Source organism: Bombina bombina, chromosome 4 (assembly GCF_027579735.1).
Source record: "Bombina bombina isolate aBomBom1 chromosome 4, aBomBom1.pri, whole genome shotgun sequence".
Classification (NCBI taxonomy): domain Eukaryota; kingdom Metazoa; phylum Chordata; class Amphibia; order Anura; family Bombinatoridae; genus Bombina; species Bombina bombina.
Genome location: NC_069502.1, coordinates 621402998 through 621418204, shown reverse-complemented (window position 1 = coordinate 621418204; position 15207 = coordinate 621402998). Strand labels below are relative to the sequence as shown.

The window sequence follows — 15207 nt, the reverse complement described above, 5'->3', positions numbered from 1 at the left end:
TACTTTTGTTAAAGAAAGTCTATGTTATGACAGGCTTCAGCATGTAACTCAGCAATGCTCAAGGGTACAAAAGATTTAATCACAAAAACAGTTTTATGAATGTTGTTTCAATTTACATATCCAGACAATAGCAGCTATTCATCATTTGTAATGATCTGTAGTTTAGACATACAAAATCCATTTTTTCCCCAGCACCTGTTCATGAAATTTTAGAAGCAACTTGTAAAATTATTTTTATTGAAAAACTTTGAAATCAGAAAATATTTGCCAGGGACAAAGCATGAAAAAAAAGTGAGATTCTTCTAAATAAATTGCAGCACTTGGTAGACATAAAGTGACACTACCGTGCTGCTGTATATACAAATGCACACATATAAACACACTTTATACAACTGTATATATGCATAAGTTAATGGAAAAGAAAAATATATAATATCTATATTCCAAGCACATCCTGGACAATGTCAGACAATGACAGTCATTTTACGGAAGGTTATAAAAATAGTTCCCACACAGCAAACCCCCTTGTTTTCTCTCCTCTTCTGATAGTTGATATCTATTCATAAAAAGGTGTATGAGATTTTCCATGAAAGAGAAAGAACGCACTGAAAAAAAATATATGTAATAATTCCAGAAGTGGCTGCAAGTATAATTAAAGAAGGGATAAAAATGTGTCTACATTTGAAAGGCGAGAGAATCACACAGATAAACCTTATGGAAACAGATTGTCTGCAGCCAAACTGCCTGCTGTATAGCCTGGCAGATTAATCTTGAATCAAAGTCCCCTCCCCACACAGACACACGCACAGCATAGGCTGCTGGCTGAACTGCACTTGTAATCCTCTCTCAGAAGCGACTGCATATGTTATCTGGAGCAATAAATACAAAATAGTGTAGAACCGGTAGTGTGAAAGGAAACGAGCAGAGCTTATAAGGAACTCCTTTACCATGTTGTAAAAAAACTAAAATAGGGAAGGTTTATAGAATAACAGAAAGTCAAAATTAGCCAGCAAGCTAACCTATGGAATATATAGAGTTTCTATTAGTGCATTGGCTACTGGAAGAGTAAGAAGTGTGTCTGGTATCCAGAGATGAAGTCAGTGCAGGAGCAAGCTGGAAAGTGCTCAGAAGAAAGTGCAGCTTCACTGGATTGCTTTTGTTTATAAGTTTTAAGCTAAGCATTTTGAATACAATATAACATTTAAAAACTAGGAACAAAGAGCTTAAGGCAAACTTGTATGGAAATTATTTTAGAAAGTGAGGGTGTTGCCTTTCCTTGAATTCTTCCTGCACTCCCATCAGTGGAACAACAGCAAAAGACAACTAAGGTGTAATCAGTTTAGCTGATTGCAGAATACGAAGGCTGCAGGAAGTATCTTCATCTACTGTATTTTATCCTGTTATCAAGACGGAACAAATTGGATTCTATTTCTGTCACAGGAAGGCGTCTGGTGTTGGCTGCAGAATGACACAAGGCATCAGGTACTTGGTCTCTGTGTTATTTGATGATGATTTCAGAAATGTCTGAAATTATAGAAATTGAAGATAATCTCAGCTCAAGAACTGAGTCACCACTTTGAATGTAAAATAGATTTTTTTGGGGGGGATTTTTTTGTTTGATTTTTATTATCTTTCTTTAGTTTGACTATAAGTAAATTCATTGATTTTTCTTTTCTGGCTCAAACATTTTGAAGAAGAACCTGATACAACATGTGTTCCAACATTGTATATGAGTGGTTAAAAGCCTTACAGCTTTCTCAGTATGCAGAGTCTTTTGTGGATAATGGGTATGATGATTTGGAGGTTTGCAAACAAATTGGGGACCCTGATTTGGATGCAATTGGGGTAATGGTTCCTCAGCACCGTAAGAAGATACATGATGCTGTCCACAGACTGAAGGAAGAAGAAAAGGAGTCTGCAAGTGGATTGTATTTTACATTGGAACCTGAGGTAGACTCACCTACACCTGATATATACACCAGCCACTTGGTGGAGCAATATGAGACCAAAGCTTGGAAAGAAGCACAAAGTCACAAACCAGTTCCATGGAGTAATAAAACTGGTCAGCTAAGCAGGAGCTTGGTCACCTACCCTAAGCTGAAGCTAAAAATCATGATAAGGGATAAACTCATACGTGACGGTGTCAACCTCAGCAAGCCACCTTTCTCCAAAAAGGTAAGATAACCTGTGGAAGAAACAGCTATGCCATATAAAATGTTAATCAGAACTGTAAAGAAACATGAAAACTTATATATGTAAGGCATGCCATACTTCAGTGTATCACTATGGTATTTTAGATAACAAGTGTCTCCATGCAACTGCATATGTTCATTACATTACATCCCATTAAGCCTTTTACATTTGATAAAGGTATTTGAGCTTTATGTGGCTTGTTGATATTTTCCTAATTGGAGTTTAGTACTTTTTTTGGACTATGGCACAGGTATAGAATGCAGATCTCTTTAAATGCAACAGATAGATAACTGTAGATTTTGAAAACTTGAAATGCTGGTACATTGCATTGTTCTGACTTTTATACAGTTATATTTTCTTGGAATTTCTATATAGGAATAAAGTTCCGCACTGGTTATGGGCTAATATTAATGAAATGTTAATAAATATAATGTTATTTATACATGTATTATTTCAAATAAATCACTAATGATATTGTAATCATCTTTATGAGAATGCATGTAATGTCATTAAATAGCTAGTTGTTATTGCCAAATATTATCTTGTCAGTGTTACAAACTGGTATTCACATCACCTTTAATATATTTATTTGAATACATTGTAAATATAATCTGCAGCAGTGTTTATTTTGTCACATTAGTTTTTGAACACATGAGTATGTTACAAAGTACTGTTCTTACTTAAAGCTTGTGAGTTCATATATTTACTATGGGGACTTTGTTTTTTAAATCTTATTGCCTAATCAACTCTAATTTTCCAAAGAGATCAGAATTAGTTTACATATGGGAAATCTCTTGATGTAGGAAGCAGCAAATCGGATCAGATATCCTGCTCCTAAAATTCTCTTTTAAATGGACTGAAAACACAGTGGAATAGCTGTGAGCACAAAATGCAACATAATAATGTGGTTATGTCTGAAAGGACACATGTTGTATAATATGGAGACTGATTCCAAAATTATACCATTTACAATGTGGTTTCCGGTATGTAAAAGCTTACAGGGTTAAAACCTATCTCTTAAAATATAATATTCTTTTTAAAATAGCAGTGTGTGTTGTGTATTCTATAGCAGCCCAAGAATAGTTTAAGTAATGTCTTGGTCTGAATTCTAACTATGCTCAGGAATGTGTGCATGTGTTTACACACACAGGAGGGGGTAGATGTCATGCAAGACTGTGGCCAGCATCATGACAGCAGGGCCCCACTGTAGAATTTATAAATAAAAAAAATCACTCTCTTCAGGGAATGTTTTAATGGATCTGACACAACTGTTTTAAAGAGACATTCTATTGCAAAGGTTTAAACATATATCTTAAAGGGACATACTAGTGGAAAAATGACAATTTTATTTGTGTAACTAGCTCTGCTGATTAGTAGTGCAGGTTTTCTAGTCTTAAAAATAACAACAAATTAGAGTATGTGATTTTGGCCCTTTTATTCACACTCAGTTTCAGCAACTTTGCAACTTCTGAGCAGAATATTGGTGGTATATGTGTAAGCCACTCCAAGGCCTAGTTTCCACTGAGGTGGTAAAGTATGGAAACTGGTGGTTACATTACAAATTTCCACATACTTTAATGGAGATACATGTTTTTATCATCAGTTTCCACAATTTACCACCTCAATGAAAACTAGGCCCAAATTTGCTCACAGGCCATGTCCAGCTCAGACACTACCATGTGTTGTGTTACCCAAGCAGGAATTAAAGGGACAGTAAACATAAAAAAATAATGTTACATATTTTTGCACTATGTTATTAGTTATTTGTAGAGCTCCAACAGATTTATGTAACATTATCCTAGCACCACCTTAAAAAACAAAAGGAATTGAGAGATTTACCCCACCCAAAGGTATACTTACCTTCAGTTCCTCGCTAGTCGCTTCTGATTTTCTTTTCTTCTCAAAAGCACGTAACGGCTGCACTGTCTTATCACTGCGAGCCCAATCACTCCATGAATTTAGTGCGCTCCCGTACTTGGTAAAGCCAGGAGCGTTCTACATTTAGTTCTATGTCACCATCGGGCATGCTGTTTACGTTTACTGTCCCTTTAAGTTCTGCTTGGGAAACGCAACACATTGTAGCTTTATGTTTAATGCCTGCAAAAATTCATCTCCAATAATGCTCATTTGGTTTTTCAATTTAAAATTGCAAATTTAACACAGATAAGTATGTTGTGTTCTTTTAAAGGGATAAAGATATTAAACTTAAGGGATATTAATTGTAGAAGTTTGGGATTGTATTTACTGAAAAACCAAAGTGACAATACTATCTGAAGGTCAGAAATTATGTGACAAAAACCTGCAAGACAGAATTTTGGTAATTAAATTATTTTAGGATCCTTTGAATTTACTGTAATATATATGAATGCATTGCTGCATGTTCATTAAAGGGCCAGTAAACCTAGGAAATAATGTTATATAATTCTGCACATAGTGCAGAATTATATAACATTAGCTTAGCTCCAGAAATCGAAAGTAAATAGTTAAAAAGATATTATGCAAAGATAACAGAACGCCACTCCTGGCTCTACTGAGCGGGTCTGTTTTCTTCTGCTAAGCGCTTCACGGGCACGCTGTCTATTCACAGCGCGCCCAATCGCACTATTAAAATCAATGTACCTCCCTCCCGCTCTGGTCTGGTAGCAGGAGCGAGCTACATTGATTTTAATAGCGCGGTCGGGCCGGCTGTGATTAGATAGCGTGCCCAGATGCGCTTAGCAGAAGAAAACAGACCCGCTCAGTAGAGCCAGGAGTGGCGTTCTGTTTTCTTTGCGTGATATCTTTTTAACTATTTACTTTTGAAATCTGGAGCTAATCTAATGTTATATCATTCTGCACTATGCACAGAATTATATAACATTATTTCCTAGGTTTACTGGCACTTTAATAAATGCATAGTAAGTATTTGTTCTACTGGAAATGAGTGTGTAGTATATTGTCGAATATTAATTATGCTATAGTGTTAAAAAGCTGAAAATGAGCAGAATTGCATCCACAAGTGAATCTGTCTTTATGTTTTTGCTAGAACAAATGCTGGACTTTTCAGACTGAGCTTTATTTGATTTGATTAACATATTTGTCAGTTTAGGTTGCATGTATTTTTTGAGGCTGCCGTATTCAGATCATATAGCATGTGGAAAAGATGTTCAATTTTACCATGATGTGCTCGTGAATACTTATAGGGCTCCATTTATCAAGCAGCTGAGGCTCCTTTTTTAGCCCTTGTGGCTGGGGCTCATTCAAGCGATCCTGGTTAGCACAAATTAAAGGGACAGTAAACACCTTGTAATTACAAGACATTTTTGTTGTGTTGCTATAAAATAACATATAATCCAAGTCTTAACATTTTTAAAACAAATAAACATCCTTTTTACTGCAATTATTTATCAATAGCCAAATTCCACCAACCATTTGTCTCATTTGGAGACGCCAATCTGGGCTTTAGTCGCCATGGTCATTAGGCTAATATAAAGTGCATTATTTTGCAGTTTGTATCTGTTAAAGCCATATAGGAAAATATATGTAGCAGGTTTAGCTTTGAGAAGTCTGCAATGTGCTTTTTCAGTTCTAAGAATTAGAAAAGTCCCAATTTTCAGAACTAAATTACATGAATGGGGGCAAAACAAATAATAAAAGTACTTTGCAAAGCTGTTTTACTATGGATAACTAAACATTTTATTTTTAAGATCTCAGGGTGTTTACTGTCCATTAAGAAGCAGTGGTCATAAAACTACTGTTTCTTAACCTCTCCACTAACTGCGTCCACTGCCTACTTCCCTAGTTGGGAACATTGTCAGCACCTGAAATGATTAATACATATCTTTAAACCCTGTGATTTACATATATTATAGATGTCACTTGGATGTGGTTATGTATATGGTGTGATCAGGGGCCAAGTTTAAAAATATAAATAAATTAATAAAAAAAAGTGTTCACACTCAGAATCACACAAACATAAAGAAACAGACAAACACAAAGTCTAGGGCTAGGCGAATGTGTAAATTTCTGAAATTCAAATGTTAGAACGAATGTTATTACCGAAATTCGAATTACAAATCCGAATGTTGATACGAACGAATATTCTTAAAAATTCTATAATCGAATTTGAATGTTTATAATTAGATTGAATGTCCACATTTGAAATTTTGAATTTAACATTCTATTTAACAAATACTATTCAGAAGTTCAATAGTTCATGTGGTAGGGAATCTGTAAATTGATACATAATAGATACAAATATATCAATTTGAATGTTTCTATTTCGATCGAATATTGCATAATTCGAATATTACATTTAAAGAAAGCATTAGAAATACTATTAAAAAACATATAAATTCAAATTTTTCAAATTCAAATATTGCATAATTCGAATATTACATTTAAATAAAGCATTATAGAAATAAATTTGAATATTACATTTAAAGAAAGCATTAGAAATACTATTACAAATATATAAATTATAATTTTTCTAAACAAATATTTTCTAATGTACTCGCAAAATTTGAAATCGAACATTCGAAAATCAAATGTTAGAATGTTATGTAAACATTTGAAATTAGATTCGAACTAACGAATGTGTTAAAATTTCTTTCATTTTTTTTGAATTTTGCTAAACATTCACCCATCTCTAACAAAGCCACACACTCTCACACTGAAAGACACTTAAACACAGACACAGTCCCACACAAAGACACACACACGCAAGAGATAAATGTAGGCATATTCAGTATGCAGGTCCGGCTCAAAACATTTTGCTTCCTGGGTCCAAGAATTAAATGACACCCCCAGTAGTAACATTACTGATTACCATATTAACCTCCTAGCCTGGCTGTTGACCTAACTAAGCCTACCTACTGGCATGCAACCAATGCTTATGCACAATTGCGCAGTAAGTGGGAAGGAAGTTAGGGAAGAGTTGCATTTCTCCCAAGTTGAATGTTGCCCCTGACTGGTTCTGTGTTTATGGTTATGCTACTGGGAGCCTGTAACTTCCCCCACAGAGACAGAGGACAGAAGTGGTCTGGGTCTGACAGTGTCTTACTCAGCCACTGAAGTCTGGCCTCTTGTCAAGTGCTGCCTGGGTCCATTGGACCCACTTGGTCCCATGGTTGAGCCGGCCCTGGCAGTATGTCACAAATGAGCTTTTTTGGCAATGGCTGTTGTGGGAATGCACGGATATCTTTGCAAAGGCATAAATGTTACCAGCTTGTGTCCATAGGATATTGCAAAGAGTAAGGACAATGCTGAAAAAGAGGTATCACCATTACCTAACTCTCTCACTCATTGGCTGTGGTGGGGGGAGGTACAAACCGCAGCTAAGCATCATGTAGGAGCCGTAACTCAGTAAGAAGAACAGTACTAGTACAGTACTATTAGGCAGTGCATATTTGAACCACATTTCCTGACTCAGCTTCAAACCTTCACACAGATGGAAATTATCCTGGTCATTCCCGGACAGTTGGCAACCCTCTTATCTGAATGAAGCAGACAATGTCCCATATTGAAATTGGAGAAGGGCTGAACAGTAATTATAGAGAGGGGTGTTTGATGCAATATGAAGCCCTATTATCTTATTATTGGTATTCAAAATTGTGGCATTAAAATATTGTAAAACTGTACTTGTTAAGGAGCTGTTACCAACCTCAGATTGTGTTCAGCAGCTTACGAGACTTTACAAACAAGAAGAGGACATTTAGAAATGAGTAGAATGTTTTTCAGAGGCAGCTTCCCTTGCAGCAATATGAGAGATAGAGGTACACTGACACTTATGTGATATCATCAGCCAGTAACAGGAGAGCTCATATATAACTAGGCTGTACTTTGCTTTTGACGTTTGCATCTGATGCTGGTTCTAACCCAGTTTGACCTGTCTGTTTAAAATTTGCTTATATCTACTATACAGAATTTTTGCATGCCTGGTGCTCTAATCTAGGAAGAAAATACATTAAACAGATTATAAATGCTTAATCAGCAAGCTTTTTTGAATGTAACCTTTGACCTTTCAAGTCTGACAAACCCTGGCTTGGGCAAAGTAAAAGATCTATAAAAAGATTTATCATTTACCAGACATCCAGTTAATATTGTGGTAAGCACAGAAGCCTGTCTGAGCGTTCTGTAGATTGCTGATAGTTGCACATTGAGGTATGTGTTATATTAAGTGCATTAAATAAATAATTGATTTATGGTCATTTTATTCTGCTAGAATTCACCCATACTGTTGAAGAGTTTGATTTGGCATTCCTCTTATTCAGGTTACAATTTGAAACAAAGCAAGTCTTGAATTCCAACTTTAGTTTATGTTTCGCCATATAAAGGGGGCGATTTACCTCTGGCGGGCTGAATTCCCCTGGCGGAATTCAGCATTGCACACAAGCGCTATTTTGCGCTCGCGTGCAATCCTGCCCACTCACAGTTAATCACACGCGGGCAGGAGCTGTCAATCTCCCCGGTCGGACTAGACCTTTTGCCACTTTAGAGGTGGCGAAAGATTAGGGAAGCAGCGGTCTGATGACCGCTGCTTGTTAAATACAGCGTGCAGGTTCTCTTGTAAGAACCTGCAGCCATAGTGGGTCGAAAGGCTTGCGAAGCCTTTGATAAATCGTCCCCAAAGTATGTGATCAAGTTCTCTAGCATTAAGGCGTTTACATAAATAATTGCATTTATTTGTACTTGAAAACTCTTTGTTACAATTTAGGGCAAAATTACAAATGGTGTGCTAACTGTTGCACGCAAGTGATATTGGGTTTTTGCGCGCATGTATTACAAGTTGCGATCACAAGAACATAATCACATTTTACGCTCTTCTGGTTAGCCCGACTTAAAATCCCGTATTAAGGGTAGTGCGTTAAAAATAAAATACAACATAAATACATTTATATATATATATATATATATATATATATATAGTGTGTGTGTATATATATATATATATATATATATATACACTCGCTGGGCTTAAGGATAAGCAATAGAAGCTTTTATTTACGTGACGTTTCGTAAATAAAAGCTTCTATTGCTTATCCTTAAGCCCAGCGAGTGCTGTCTTCTATTACCTTTATCTCTACCTGCATTCAGCACCCTGGCAACTGGACACCTGTTTGTGCGAGTGCACTAGCGTCTGTGAATATATATATATATATATATATATATATATATATACATACAGTCGTATGCAAAATTTAGGCACCCCTGACAATTTCCATGATTTTCATTTATAAATAATTGGGTGTTTGGATCAGGAATTTCATTTTGATCTATCAAATAACTGAAGGGCACAGTAATATTTTAATAGTGAAATGAGGTTTATTGGATTAACAGAAAATGTGCAATATGCATCCTAAAGAAATTAGACAGGTGCATACATTTGGGCACCCCAACAGAAATATCGCAATCATATTTAGTAGAGCCTCCTTTAGCAGAAATAACAGCCTCTAGACTCTTCCTATAGCCTGTAATGAGTGTCTGGATTCTGGATGAAGGTAATTTGGACTATTCCTCTTTGCAAAACATCTCCAGTTCAGTTAGGTTTGATGGTTACCGAGCATGGACAGCCCGCTTCAAATCACCCCACAGATTTTCAATGATATTCAGGTCTGGGGACTGGGATGGCCATTCCAGAACATTGTACTTGTTCCTCTGCATAAATGTCAGAGTAGATTTTGAGCAGTGTTTTGGGTCATTGTCTTGTTGAAATATCCAGCCCTGGCGTAACTTCAACTTTGTGACCCATTCCTCAACATTATTCTCAAGTATCTGCTGATATTGAGTGGAATCCATGCCACAACTTTAACAAGATTCCCAGTACCGGCACTGGCCACACAGCCCCACAACATCCACTAAATTTTACTGTGGCTAGCAAGTGTTTGTCTTGGAATGCTGTGTTCTTTTGCCACCATGCATAATGCCCCTTGTTATGACCAAATAACTCAATCTTTGTTTCATCATTCCACAGCACCTTCTTCCAAAATTAAGCTGGCTTGTCCAAATGTGCGTTTGCATACCTCAAGCGACTCTGTTTGTGATGTGTGTGCAGAAAAGGCTTCTTCCACATCACTCTCCTATATGCTGAATTATTGAACGATGCACAGTGACACCATCTGCAGCAAGATGATGTTGTAGCTCTTTGGAGGTGGTCTGTAGGCTGTTTTTGACCGTTCTCACCATCCTTTGCCTTTGCCTCTCGATATTTTACTTGGCCTGCCACTTCTGGCCTTAACAAGAACTGTGCCTGTGGTCTTCCATTTCCTCACTATGTTCCTCACAGTGGACACTGACAGCTTAAATTTCTGCAATAGCTTTTTGTAGCATTCCCCTAAACCATAATGTTGAGCAATCTTTGTTTTCAGGTTATTTGAGAGTTGTTTTGAGGCCCCCATGTTGCCACTCTTCAGAGGAAAGTCAAAGAGAACAACAACTTGCAATTGGCCACCTTAAATACCTTTTCTCATGATTGGATGCACCTGTCTATGAAGTTCAAGGCTAAATAGGCTCACCAAACCAATTATGTGTTCCAATTAATCAATGCAAGGTAGTTACAGGTATTCAAATCATCAAAATGACAAGGGTGCCCAAATGTGTGTGTGTGTGTGTATATATATATATATATATATATATATATATATATGTTAGTACAGAAGTACAACACTAAAAAGAGATAGTGAAAATTACCATTTATAACAAGAAAACCACAAATTTCTAATGATGTAAATCTTATGTCATAAACAGTCCGGTACCCTGTGGTTCTTGCAGCTTTGTCCCATGAAAGGAAGACCCTCAAATGAAGAACCCCCCCCCCCCCAAAAAAAAATAAAACGAAAAGAGGAGGAGGAGCGCACAGAACCAAAGAAGACTCCTGGTGTAGTAAATCAAATCAATAGAATAATATAGAAAAGACAAACTCACTCACATGTAGAACCCTCAAATATGACGTATAAAACAAGCGTCTCATGGGCTGGTGAATCCTGCTTGCGATCTTTCAAAATCCTGTGGTGTCTTGACAAATCACAGCTTCACTTTAGCACATTTTTTTTTATACCACAATAACACACAGCCCAGCTGTGTAGAAATATACCTATATATCTATAGAAATAGATAAAAAAAAATATATATATATATATATATATATAATCTCAGAAAGAAGCAGGCACTCTCCGTTTTAAACTTCAATTATTTACTTAGTGACGTTTCGGGGTTTCACCCCCGTCCTCAGACTTACAGCAAATGTGACAACAAACAGTGGCTTATTTATACCCCTCCCCGCACCAATTACAAATGCATTTAAACAATAAAACAATTAACATAGTGCAATACAGTCACCTTAACTTCCCCATTGTGCCTCGGCTTGCAGCGGTGCATACCCGGTGCTTCAATCACGTCATCTACAAGGAGACGCCACGCTCTACTGGGTCACACCCCCGGAAGCCGCCAACCACCTACCAGTGCCAACCACAGCAGATACTCGTCATCTTAGACGTTGTTTGTGGCTGGAGGCGCAAATGCGTGATCGTGTCATCAACACCAGAGCTCTATGAAAAAAATGATAAGCCCTGTGAAAAAATAAGTGACAATCTGTTAATAAAAAGAGTGACAATATGTTATTTACAAGTTAAAAGCATCAGCATCATTTACCCCCATTATCAAAGCAACCAATATGATTATGTCAGTATACATGTTAAGAGCCGTTCCTCATCTCTTCATTCAATATATTTACTATATACTAGCCACTAATCACAATAGCCAGAATATATTAAAGTCCCAGTAGGTTCAATATAAGCACAGGGATAAACTTAGGGATAAACTTAATGATGTAACCTCTTAGACACAGTAGATATTAAACCTAAACAGAGAAGGCTGAAAAACAACTAGATAAACACATAGATAAAATTAAATCTAGGAGCACCCTCAAAAACAGGTCAGCATAAATCAAACTCAGCCATGATATTAGGGTAAAGGAATGTGTAAAACCCATACACCATCCTAAGGATTACTCAAAAGAATTACTCAAGAGAATTAATCAAAAGAAACACTGCCAGTCCAGCTTCACATTTAGGCCTTTAGGGGTAAGGGTGTCCAATTCATATGTCCATCTAGATTCTTTCTGCAATAAGATGTTACCCCTGTCACCACCTCTTCGTAGGGCAGGGACATGATCTATTAATGTATATCTCAGGTCACAGACATTATGCCCACTCTCCAGGAAGTGGCGAGCCACCGGCTGATCCGATTCTCCCTTTTTGATAGCCCTTCTGATGGAACTTTTATGATTGGCCATCCGTATCCGCAGGTTATCACTGGTCTTACCCATGTAGAACAAACTACATGGGCAGTGTAGCAGGTAGACCACATGACTTGTTGTGCATGTCATCCTGTGCCTATCTACATACTTTTTCCTACTTCTTGGGTGATGGAAGAATTTACCGGTTATCAATCCATTGCAGGTGGTACACCCACTACATTTAAAGCAACCAGGCTTGACATCCTTCAACCATGTCCTGGCTGTGTAGCAGTGTACAGGGTCTGTTAGTTGTAGGATATCTTTTAATGATTTACCTCTCCGATACCCAACTCTTGGTTCACCCATCCCTTTAAAGGGGAGGGCATCCTCAAGGCTCAATATCCTCCAATTCTTTTTCAAGATAGTACTCAAACCATTCTTGTCCGCTGCATACGTGGTTACCAGGGTCATCTTTTCTTGCTCTTTCACCTGTTGTTTTTGGACTTCGCCTGAATTCACTTCAATGATGTGTTTCTCCAGTATTTTCTTACGATAACCCCTTCTCAGGACTGGCGGCCATAAGGAAGCAGCTACTAAGGAACCCGTATATAGGACCACCAGTAGAATTTATCCTTGATCTCCTGGAGACCTGTCTGAAGAAGAATTACTTCGGGTTTGAACAGCAATACTTTCAACAACTGATGGGAACGGCGATGGGGTCCAATGTGGCCCCATCTTACGCGAATCTCTTTATGGCTGAATTCGAGGAACAATACTGGAGAAACACATCATTGAAGTGAATTCAGGCGAAGTCCAAAAACAACAGGTGAAAGAGCAAGAAAAGATGACCCTGGTAACCACGTATGCAGCGGACAAGAATGGTTTGAGTACTATCTTGAAAAAGAATTGGAGGATATTGAGCCTTGAGGATGCCCTCCCCTTTAAAGGGATGGGTGAACCAAGAGTTGGGTATCGGAGAGGTAAATCATTAAAAGATATCCTACAACTAACAGACCCTGTACACTGCTACACAGCCAGGACATGGTTGAAGGATGTCAAGCCTGGTTGCTTTAAATGTAGTGGGTGTACCACCTGCAATGGATTGATAACCGGTAAATTCTTCCATCACCCAAGAAGTAGGAAAAAGTATGTACATAGGCACAGGATGACATGCACAACAAGTCATGTGGTCTACCTGCTACACTGCCCATGTAGTTTGTTCTACGTGGGTAAGACCAGTGATAACCTGCGGATACGGATGGCCAATCATAAAAGTTCCATCAGAAGGGCTATCAAAAAGGGAGAATCGGATCAGCCGGTGGCTCGCCACTTCCTGGAGAGTGGGCATAATGTCTGTGACCTGAGATATACATTAATAGATCATGTCCCTGCCCTACGAAGAGGTGGTGACAGGGGTAACATCTTATTGCAGAAAGAATCTAGATGGACATATGAATTGGACACCCTTACCCCTAAAGGCCTAAATGTGAAGCTGGACTGGCAGTGTTTCTTTTGATTAATTCTCTTGAGTAATTCTTTTGAGTAATCCTTAGGATGGTGTATGGGTTTTACACATTCCTTTACCCTAATATCATGGCTGAGTTTGATTTATGCTGACCTGTTTTTGAGGGTGCTCCTAGATTTAATTTTATCTATGTGTTTATCTAGTTGTTTTTCAGCCTTCTCTGTTTAGGTTTAATATCTACTGTGTCTAAGAGGTTACATCATTAAGTTTATCCCTAAGTTTATCCCTGTGCTTATATTTAACCTACTGGGACTTTAATATATTCTGGCTATTGTGATTAGTGGCTAGTATATAGTAAATATATTGAATGAAGAGATGAGGAACGGCTCTTAACATGTATACTAACATAATCATATTGGTTGCTTTGATAATGGGGGTAAATGTTGCTGATGCTTTTAACTTGTAAATAACATATTGTCACTCTTTTTATTAACAGATTGTCACTTATTTTTTCACAGGGCTTATCATTTTTTTCATAGAGCTCTGGTGTTGATGACACGATCACGCATTTGCGCCTCCAGCCACAAACAACGTCTAAGATGACGAGTATCTGCTGTGGTTGGCACTGGTAGGTGGTTGGCGGCTTCCGGGGGTGTGACCCAGTAGAGCGTGGCGTCTCCTTGTAGATGACGTGATTGAAGCGCCGGGTATGCACCGCTGCAAGCCGAGGCACAATGGGGAAGTTAAGGTGACTGTATTGCACTATGTTAATTGTTTTATTGTTTAAATGCATTTGTAATTGGTGCGGGGAGGGGTATAAATATGCCACTGTTTGTTGTCACATTTGCTGTAAGTCTGAGGACGGGGGGGAAACCCCGAAACGTCACTAAGTAAATAATTGAAGTTTAAAACGGAGAGTGCCTGCTTCTTTCTGAGATTATTTGTTACTTTTGCTGTGCACCCCGGACCTTGTTTGAGAGTGCTATACCACTGACTGTTGCATATATATATATATATATATATATATATATATATATATATAATAAAAATTACATTGTTCTGTAACACTGTATGTGAAGAACATTGGAATCTGAAATATTTATACCTCCTGTCGGGTTAGCGCACGAATTATAGGTGTTAGTTGTTTTTTTTGTCTTCTGCGCTCTCCATTGACTTTTATAATGAGAATACGTTAATGTGGTCGCAATACTTGGTTAGCATGCGTCAGGTTTCTCTCGCATGCAAACTTTATACTTTCAACTTGTAATTTGTGCACAACGTGACATGTGCAAAAAGCTTACTTCTAGAGAAGTTTAAGCTTGAAGGAAAGCATTAA

The 15207-nt window shown here is 37.6% G+C and overlaps 1 protein-coding gene across 2 annotated transcripts in view; it reads left to right on the top strand.

Moving 5' to 3' along the window:
* The first annotated feature begins 866 nt into the window (after window positions 1-866).
* SAMD5 (sterile alpha motif domain containing 5) overlaps window positions 867-15207 on the top strand; it is a 55990-nt gene continuing 41649 nt past the window's right edge. For both annotated transcript variants that reach the window (XM_053709113.1, XM_053709112.1), the window contains exon 1: window positions 867-2175. In XM_053709113.1, coding sequence (XP_053565088.1) covers window positions 1711-2175 — 465 coding nt within the window. In that variant the 5' untranslated portion in view covers window positions 867-1710. The remainder of the gene's footprint in view (window positions 2176-15207) is intronic.